This window comes from Gracilinanus agilis, chromosome 3, assembly GCF_016433145.1.
Source record: "Gracilinanus agilis isolate LMUSP501 chromosome 3, AgileGrace, whole genome shotgun sequence".
Taxonomy (NCBI): domain Eukaryota; kingdom Metazoa; phylum Chordata; class Mammalia; order Didelphimorphia; family Didelphidae; genus Gracilinanus; species Gracilinanus agilis.
Genome location: NC_058132.1, coordinates 414,351,476 through 414,362,220, shown reverse-complemented (window position 1 = coordinate 414,362,220; position 10,745 = coordinate 414,351,476). Strand labels below are relative to the sequence as shown.

At 36.1% G+C, this 10,745-nt stretch overlaps 1 protein-coding gene across 1 annotated transcript in view; it reads right to left on the bottom strand.

Annotated features, from left to right (window-relative positions):
* Positions 1–2,871: 2,871 nt before the first annotated feature.
* LOC123242471 (heat shock transcription factor 2 binding protein) overlaps positions 2,872–10,745 on the bottom strand; it is a 139,413-nt gene continuing 131,539 nt past the window's right edge. The window contains exon 8 of the mRNA XM_044670250.1: positions 2,872–3,471. Coding sequence (XP_044526185.1) covers positions 3,263–3,471 — 209 coding nt within the window. The 3' untranslated portion in view covers positions 2,872–3,262. The remainder of the gene's footprint in view (positions 3,472–10,745) is intronic.

The following is a 10,745-nucleotide window of genomic DNA, read 5'->3' as shown; positions in this document are numbered from 1 at the left end:
CAAATGGGGAGATAAGGCAGTCAAAGGCAGGAAGTAGGCTCTTGCCTTAACCTCATCCACCACCAGTAGGTTTAAAACAGTTTTGACTCTCTCAACACTGGGGAAGAAATAGCAAGTCAGTTTGTTTGAGTTTAGTAAATTAAAAAGATTTTTGGCTTAGTAGTAGGCAAATAATGTAGAGCAAATGCTCTAAACTGGAGAAGAATTTCCAAGCAGGGTCAACAAACCCCCATATGGATATTGTACATATGCTAAAGACTAGACTTTCATTGGTTAGTCCCACAATTACACCTAGAATAATTCATAAGTATCATCTTCATCTGAGCTTAAAAGATAAACAGATAAGTTAGATGTATTAAAGTATTATAGGCTAGAAATAGATTATTCAAGATATACATCTGGTAGAATACAATATTTTTAAGAGAGAAAAAAATCCTATAATGTTTTTTTGGGGTTTTTTTTTATGTTTTTAAACCCTTAACTTCTGTGTATTGGCACCTAGGTGGAAGAGTGGTAAGGGTGGGCAATGGGGGGTCAAGTGACTTGCCCAGGGTCACACAGCTAGGAAGTGTCTGAGGCCAGATTTGAACCTAGGACCTCCTGTCTCTAGGCCTGGCTCTCAATCCACTGAGCTACCCAGCTGCCCCTCGTATAATGTTTTACTCAAGTGTTCTAAGAACCAAAAACATCTGTACATTTTCTCTTTTTTTATAGAGCTCTTGATTTTCCTGGCCAGATTTTTCTGCCTCTAGGGACAAATAAATATTACTTCATGCTAATACATTTTAAGATAATGTGTGCTATTACCCCAGCATCTCTTTCACTTCTTTTTTCATGTAAGCTTTTTGTGGATAAGAACCATATCTTATGCTCAGCTCCTAGCACACTGAATTAAGCACAATCATCATTAATAATTTTTTAATGCAAAGATTTCACCATATCACTCTTCTGTTCAAAAATGGCTACTTACTGATTACTGATTAAAGTTCATATGTATCTACCTGGTACTCAAGGCCCACCACAATATAGAAGGATACCACTTGTCCAGCCTTATTTCATATTATTCTCCTCTATTAACTAGATGGTCTAGTCCAGTGATGGGCAAACTTTTTAAAGAGGGGGCCAAAGGAAGGAAATACTCACCTGTCAGTCTGTTTCTAAGGCAACTCTTTTGAAGTTTCATTGTATTGTATCCTACTCGTTGTATTCATCAGATTAGGAATAATGTCACAAGGCGGGATAGAACATTTCAGGGGGCCGCATCTGGCCCACAGGCCATAGTTTGCCCATCACTGGTCTAGTCAAAGTATACTACAATCCAGATCTGTGTTAGGGAATACTCCACAGTAGTAGACATGGTAGACATGTACCTTTCATCCTGAGTTCTGTTCCTACTTCTGTTCCTACCTCTTTCTCTCCCCCTATCTCTCTAAAGATAAGAAGTCACTTTTAAGCATTAATTTTGCTGATAATTCTTGGGAATTGACTTCCTCCAGCTACCATCTCTCCTTTTTTTTTCATATGTACTACATATTAGAGATTTCATCTTGAAATAGTAATAAAGTCCCAACATTGGGTCAAAGGTTCAGATATACTGTTCCATCCTGTGGAAACTAAAAAAAATAAAAGGAAACTCAGCTGAGGTAGTCCTTTTCCACCAAACTCCAGAAGGGTATAAAAAGCCCTTTTGCACTAGAGTGCTTTGAGCTGGAAAGTAAGCATGTACCTTTGATTATTAGAAGGTCCTACAGCCTACCTCATAATGTAGGAAGCTGAGGCTAAGGGCCAAATAAGATGAAGGAGGTTTTCACTTCAGGCCAAGCAGAATGAACCTGTGCTGCTGATTTCTACTTACTCTTGTATATCCTTCAAAAAACATCTCTAGGATCATGTCATTGTGGGACTGGGTAGGAAATAATTAGGAGACCTCCTTGGTCTACTCCGGTACATCCCTCTTTTTGTTCTATTTATTTCATCCCATTTCTTCCTGCAGATTGCCCCTTAAGTCATCTCCTCTCTTAAAATCTTTAAATTTTATCTATTGGTTCTTTTCTAATTCTTACAAACATACCCAGGTCTTCCTCATTCTTGTAAAACCCTAACTCAACCCTAATATCCTAATATCAAGCTATCATAGCATACGCACCAGAGTTACTCTCCCAGTTGTTCAATGACTATAGGATACTACTAGCAATGTGGAAGGGTACCTTCAGTTCTAGATCCCATCAAGAAAAGGGCTAAACTGAATCTACATTCTTATACTGGTTCATGTGGTAACGAACCTCTGCTCAGACTCATAGTTACCTGCTGCCTCTGTGTACCTCTTTAGCACCTACCTTACACGGTTCTTGTAAGGATGAAATGAGATAATATTTGTAAAACACTTAGCACAGAGCCTGGTACCCGGTATCTATCTTTCTATTGGTAGACACACATACATACATACATGCATGTGTATACTCATATGCAACTGGAATTCACACCACTAAGCAAGCTGGATCCACTTAATATAGCAATCTATTTATTGTTCCCTCATTGACTATCACATTCCCCTCAGCAACTGTTCAAAACATTCTCCTTTCTCCTCAAGAGTCCCTCACCTTACTCTAAAGAGAAGTAAATGTTTATCAATAGATGGATAATCATGTTTTTAAAACTGCCATCTTCTGTTTTTTGTTTATTTAAAAATAATAAATGCATTAGACAGGACTGAAATATTTAATGTCCTGAAATAAGAGACTTTCAATAATCACCAGCTACTGTTTTTTCAAATGACTATAATAACTTGAAGATGACTGAAATGACTTGGTTTTGCTTTTCTTTACACACACACAAATAAATAAAGGCACCCAAGGAAATGCTGATCCGTGGAGCACATATTTATTTCATTTTCCATTTTTAGGTAATGTCATTTTGGAAAAAATAAAAGATTCATAAAAGCCTGGTGAGATTTAGTAATCACTCACTTCAGCAAGTACCATTTTCAAGATTTTCTGATATCCAGAAGCAATTCAAGAAATAAACAAGATAGGCCTTCTTGAGATGACTGACAGGATCGTCCAACTATTTTTAGATGTTTACATTCTGCCAAAAGGAAGTTAATCCAAACTCACATATAAACTTATATCCCTCTATAGTCATTTGTATTTTACCATGTGGAAAATATGGTTATAGCATAACAAACACAAAGTAAAGGAGTGAAAGAGGAAAGGAACAGAATCAATGATACCTTTAGCCAAAATCCCTCAATTTTTAAGCATTTCTACACTTTTAACTCTAGGACTTTAAAATCTTCTAAGAGTTCTTGAGCTAGTGTCCGCAGGCTGAAATTTTGACTCTTAGATATAGTTATGATATGCTGAAGAAACATGGAGTCATGGAACTGTGATGCTAATTTGGAGAAGACTTCTGTTTCCAGAACCACAGACTGGATAAGCCGAAGAACATGAAGACATACTTCTGGATCTGGATCTAAATAAGACGAAAAAGTTTAAGTCTGATACAAGTTCTCATGCAATCTTATTTCATTTTCTATAACTGAAGAAATCCTCTCACTTTTTCAGTAAAAGACTAATTCTTATAATTATAATGACATGGACTTCATATAAGTCATATGTGAGAAATAAGAAAAACCCTCAATTATATTGTGACTATTAACCAGCAACGTCACTACTCGAAATTACTGATGATTACATAATTTCAAAATGCTGAACTCAAAAATAACAATAACTTTGGGTCTGCTATAATTCTTTACACTAGCATCAAATTCTTTTTTTAAGGACAATATTTTATCTTTACTCTTACTTCACACCCAAATACCACACATCACAAAACATAGTAAAAAAGCATTTTAAGAAGCAAGAAGCGCTCACAACTAAATTCTTTAGCTGGCATAAAGCCCAATGATTTTTAGCTTTTTCTCAGTACGTCTCTCTAATGCACTTATATTATGTTATTGTGCATTACAGTTATAATCCCTCTACCAAAGTACAATTCCATTGCTTGAGTGTGCCATAGAGAAGGTGGTGAGTAAGGCTGTGGAAGCTCTTGCAGATGTTAGAAACTAGAAAGTCTTTGAATAGGAACTTAATGATGATGGACAAAATCCAAGGATCAGCTTTGCCACATTTTAAAAAGCTTATAATTCAGCCTCAGAGTGATAAATTTTTCTACCACCACAATTTTGAATTCTAGGTGTACAGCTGGAAGAGACATCAGAAATCATCATCCAGTCCAGTCTCTTCACTGGATCTTTGGATTAGAAAACTGAGGCTTACCTAAAATCATACAATATTAAGCCTCAGAGGCAGGATCTAATCCCAGTTCCTCTCTTTACAAACTTTTAAAGAGCACCTAGATGAAATCATAAATGTTGAAGTATTGAAGTAGGGCTAATAATAATTTGTATACCTGTCTTTTCCCCCAGTAGAGTACAAACTACATGGTTATAGCATAATAAATGCAAAGTGAGGGAGAGTCCCAGACCTAAAAGTAGGTCATGTATGAATGATTTAGCAACAGGTATACCACAAATGCTGGGTATACTCTGGTCCCTTTCACAGCTTCTCTCTTGTCCCTGAGGTGTCATTTATGCTCATCCCACTTAGAATTGGAGGGTATCTGGCTCATCAGTCCAGGGGAAGAACTAACTGAGAACTCAATGACAAAAAAGCTAAAGGATTCCAGCAGGTATTCAGCTCCAGAATTCTTGACTCCTTGATAACTATAGGGAGCATTACACACATATCTGTGATCCCAGGCATCTTGTAAATTATGAATTTGTGTGAACAACTTTATTTTCTTACTTGGGGTGCAAAATTAGCTAGTTACATTTCTGCTAGTTGTAGCAGCTAATATCTGATTGCTCTAATTAATAAAAAGAAGTCATCCACAGTACTCCAACAAGCTGAAGAACGGAGAAATCTTTATGCTGCTGCTCATGTATGTTAATCTTACAAAAATCAGAAATCTGCTTGTTTAGGATAATTGGATTTTTATCCAATTTTTGTGACTAATAATTCCATCAAGAACCTGACAACATCTACTAGCAAAGGGGACTGAAAAGGAAATCAGTCAGGTAGGATTATATATATATATATATATATATATATATATATATATATATATATGGCAGTGGAGAGGGTTGGAGCAGAGACCTGGCTATCCCACCTGCACTTATTATTTAACATAACTCCTATCAGTTACAATGAAACTATCTATACTGTTTTAAACTTACATTTACCATTATGCAAACTATGATACAGTCATCAAAGTAAGTTACATATTATTTGTAGCAGCACTACTCATCTAAATAATAAAATAATTACTTTATGATCCTTCTAGGCTTCACTTCAGGAAAAATCTATTTTTTCTTCTTAAGTTTGAGACTTGGATACTTTGTACAATAAATCATTATTCAGAAGTAATATTAGTATTATTACATGGAAAATTGTTTACAACCTCAAGTTCACATTATGTTTTGGTATACCAATCTGCCAAATATCAGAATTGAAAAAGTTTTATTACTGTCAGAAATGTTTGTGATTATTATAATCCTTATTCTTTATCACTTTCTTTGTTAACCTTGTTAACTCTTAATGCAGACAGTTTATTAGCAAATAAATTCCAAGTCTATAATTCTGAAGGGAATAAAGAAAATACTCTCTAGTTCTCTAATCTTGAATAAAAAGTATAATAGAATTCTTACCACAATTACAAAGCACTGATGTAATTTTAACAATGTAATGAAAGACTTTCATTGTGCAGATGCCCTCTCGGCAGTTAACATTTGATGTTATTGACAAAAGTCACTGATAAAGCAGGCAGATTCTCAGTCACATCTGTCATTTACAACATGGCTCTCTGACAAAATGTTCTCCATTGTTAAGCTGAAGTAATTGCATTACATCAGTGTTAAATAGCTTAGATGCAATTGACTCTGCAATCAGGGCCCACTCAATTCATATGTGCCCACAACATTCTCTGGCCACCTGGACAAAGGATTTATTGTTGTCAAATGATTTATAACAGTGAGATAAGTGATACTATCACAAGGAAATTATTTATAGAGTTGTTAGGTTTCTGTTTATGGTAGATACTAATAAATCCAGGATGGAGAATTAAGATATCAATGACCTTCAACAAAATGTTTCCTATCAAAAAAATTATCTCCTTTGTATAAGTTACATATTTCAGTCCTCTTTCAAACATGTCAGTGAGGGCTCCTGCTTCCTCCTAGTTCTTTAAGTAACTTCTTCACACACAAACAAAAAAGTTTATGTTGACTTACTGACACTTACAAAGTCAGTGAGAAAGGCAATATGGCATAGTAGAGCAAGAACTGGGACTGAAATCAAGAAGACCTGGGTTTAACACAAACAGCTTTTTGACCTTGGGCAAGTTGAACCTTTCTAAGCCTCAGCTTCCTCATCTATAAAATGAAGTTAATAATAACACCTACCTCTCACAGGGTCATTGTGAAGATTTATGCAAAATGCTTTGTAAACCTTAACGTATTATGTGAATATCAATTATTATCACTATCAAATATTACTACTATAAACAGCTCTTCTGATGTTAAGAAACATTCATTGTAATCTGCATTCACAAAAAGAGGACTCTGGACATGAGGAAGAAATGACTGTTCTTTTCAAATGGCAACTGATAGACCTTTGGACAAAAATTCTTTTTTATACCTTAATTTCTCAAGTGTCAGAATTTCTCAATCAAAAAAGCTGACTTCCAAAGGAAAAGCTTTGAATTCTGGCTCCCATGGATTCAACAATAGCATTAATTGGAGACAGCTTTATAGATTGTTTGTCAGTGGGACAGTTGAACATTTTGACTTTAGATCTTACAATAAAAATTCCTTCCTTTTCTTTTCACTAATATTACATCTGAATTATTATTTTCTAGTTTCAGAAATTTCATGTTTGCTTATATTCTAAAACATAATGTAAATTGATAGCTTATAATACCAGAACAAAACACTTTTTTTTTAATTTGGACAACTGGTACTACAGTTGTAGATCCCATCTTATACTTATGGAAAATGAAGCGATACTATAATTAGTCTAAAAAAATCATGGAAAAGCACCAAACTGAGTGGTGATCAGGAAAATCAAAAAGAATCCACAGTGGGTCAATTTTATAATCGATGTCAGAACAAGGAGATAGAATGTCCTTTGGGTGCTAGGGGTGGGATAGGGAAAGGGTAGGGGAGACAGTCAAGAAGACAGAGCTTTTCAGAAAAAAGGACTGGGCTGGGCCCTATGGCTATCTATGTGCAGGACAAGGAGCAGGAATAACTCTGTTGCTTTGAAGCTAGTTGAGGGTAAGATGGCAAACTGAGAGGGTGGACCAAGAGTAACCCTGTACCTATTCTGCTGACCCTAGCCTAGGATCTGGGATTCCACAGACCATAGTGAGGAGATCAAGTGAAGGTTTTTTGAGGATGAGTCATGGGCATGTGTGTAGGTAGAGTAAAAAAAACACTGGATAAATAGGGAGTCAGATATTGAAGATAGATGAGAAAGTGGAAAAGGCAACTTGCTGGAGGAGATGGAATGGAATGGAATGGAATCATCTTGCAGATTTGCAGAGAGATTTGCCTTGATAAGGAGAAAGGCCACTTTATATGAGACAAGGGTGAAGTAGAATTACAAAAAACATCTGAGTAATATGAAATGCAGAAGAGAGAAGAAGGAGCTCTTGGTAAAAAGCCTCATTTTTTTCAGTAAAATAGGAGGCAAGGTTCTTAGCTGAGAAGGTGGGTACAAGAGGACTCATTTTTTTTTTAGGAGAAATTTTGAGGAGACATGAAAAGGTTTGGAAGAGCTAATGAGATAAATCAGATAATGAGTTAATTAGGGAGGTGTAGGATTGCCCAGCAGAAGTAAGGGTCCAGTTGAGGTTATATAACATAAATTTGTAGTGGAATCAGTTCGAATCCACCTTCATTCAGCAAAATATGTAAAGAAATATTATTTATGAATTTAAATTATTCCTTACTCTTTCTCACTTAAAAATCACATACTTATTAAGCAACTGTTATAGAGGTAGTTGGTTACACAGCAGATACAGCAGTGGCCCTACAGTCAGGAAGACTTAAATTTAAAATTGGCCTCAGATACTTACTATGTGACTCTAGACAAGTCATTTAAACTCTGCCTTAGTTTTCTCAGCTATAAAATGGGGATGGTAACATTACCTAATTGCTAGGATTGATGTGAGGATCAAATCAGATAATATTTGGAAAAAGCATTTAGGGCACATAGTTATTATTTAAATATTTATTCCTTTTCTCTTTTTCTCTTCCTCCATAATAAAAAATAGTAGTTACACAAATTCAAAATCACATTCTCATTTTGACTTGAGGCACATGAATGAGGAACATTAAAAAGACTTGCCTGACTTCACTAAAGGAGGCAAAACAACATTAACTCTGAGATAATTAACAACCTGTCAAGTTGGAAAGAAAATGTTAACTTTATTAAGAATGTGAGGAGAGGAGTGGTACAGTTGTGTTATGGCAAGGCAAGGTTATGCCAAGTGTAGGGGGCAAAAGGCACTTTCCCTATTTAAAGAATGGGGGGAAAACCCTTTGCTTTAACCAAAGCTAGGTTGAGGGAAATCATAGTGGTGTAAGGAAGGACTATTTTCTTTGCTTTACAGGATTTTACGATGTGTTTTTTGAGATTGAATAGATATGATTTGTAATGATTAAAAATGATAAAGGCTGATATTGTAAGAGAAATTAATATTTTAATTGCCATGGCCATGTTGGTAAAATATATATGACCAAACCTGACTATCTTTAAAATTCACCACCAGTGCCCATCTTGTCTCTCTCGTATGCCAGCCAGCCCACTCAGGTAACAAAAGAGGCCATCTCAAGGCCACCCTCCAAATTTAAGCTGCCCTCTGACGTCCCCATGTCCAAAACCGGAAACCTATTGGATCATGGGGAATGTAGTCTCAAAGTCCCCACGTGTCCACAGGAAGTTTGTAAGATACTTTTAAATGGCACCTCCCTGAATTCCAAACACACATTTCCCCCTGAGATCCGGCAATAAAAAGGGTTGGCCCTTTTTCTTCGCTGGATCTGTAAACATATTCAACTTCTAAATTTCAGGAATTTGGGGGATAAAAGAAATGGGTAAAACTAGCCGCATTGACAAAAAGCCAATTTGGGGGCAGTCCCCTATTGGCATAAGAGTGTACATTCAAAACAAATGCATTCAACTCATTCAACTCCCCATAGTTCAAATCAACTGCACCCAAAGTTCAAATTTGATTTTTATGGTCCAGTGAAGGGTATTCAGGCATCTTCATAGTGCCTTCATCAAACAGGTTCTTTGTCTGGATTCTGGGGAGATGGCAAAATCCTTATCCTGAAATTATTCTCAAAAGAATTTAAACTTTACATTATAGATTATAAAACATACATTTCCGTCTAAGAATTATACAGATTTCATTTTTGTTCTTCTATCCTTTGGTTTCTAGCACACTGTATTAGCACACTAAATATTTATTGAATTGAGTTACAAAGTATTTAAAATAGCATTTTTATTAAAATAACAAGCAAATGTATTCATAATTTGTCCTAATTTATCTAATAATCAAAATGCATTAAGAAAAGTCATTCTTTTCTAGAATAAGAGTTCTTAACATAGAGTCTGTAAGTTTTTTTAATATTTGATGACTATATTTCAACATAATCTGTAGTCCTGTTTATTTTGTTTTATACATTTATAAACATTATTCTTAGGAGTCTACAGGTATTACCAGACTACCAAAGGAATCCATGACCAAAAAAAGCTTAAGAACATCTGACGTAAAGAAAGGTTCTCTGGGTGATTTTTGGAGAATATCCAAATTCTAGATGGATTCTAGAAAGTCCAGGTACCACTTATGATGAATATCATGGGAGATATATAAGAAGATTGAAGAAATAAGGAAAGAATATGAAACTGGAAGATAAATGGGTTGTAAAGTCAATCCTACTTTTTAATTAAAAGAATACACTTGAGAGGCAATATTGTAGAGTGGATAGAAATCTAGCCTGGAAGTTGGGAAAAACTGGGTTCAAGTTTCATCTAAAATTCATTGACTGGAAAATTCTCTGAATATGGCAGCTTAGATGGAGCAAAACATCAGATCTCCATGCCCTACCACACCGAGGTAAAAAACAAATAATTTTGAGAGGAAAGAAAACCAAATCTAAAAACAGAACAGAGCAGGGAGACTCTACTGCTGGACAACTCAAGAGGTACACCAAGAAAAAGACCTAAATTTTTGAACTGTTGGGTTTGAGGGTAAAGAAGAAGGGGAATCCAAGAACCCGTCTCCCATGTCCTGTGCTGAATCTCCACTCTCCTGAAATCTCTGGGTGGGCAAACGCACTACCCCGGAGAGAGGGCCTTGCTGGCACTGGACTTAGGGACTTCGGGAGCTGAAAACAAACTGCAGGGAGGTGGCTAGAGGAGAAACGTGGAGAAACACAGTGAAAACACTCCATCTTGCCCCCCCCAACTTTCTCTAGAGGTTTTAGCCCCAGGGCACATCAAGCTCCACAGAGCTCCATGTCCTGGCTTAATCCCATCAATAGGACAGATAAGAAGTCTTCAGAGGGCAAAGAAACTCCAACACCCCTCCCCCATAGACTGCAGAGAAAGTAACTACAAACAAACTCCTGTTGCCAGCTGGGGAAAGAACTTTCATCAAAGCTCATTAAAACCATCAGC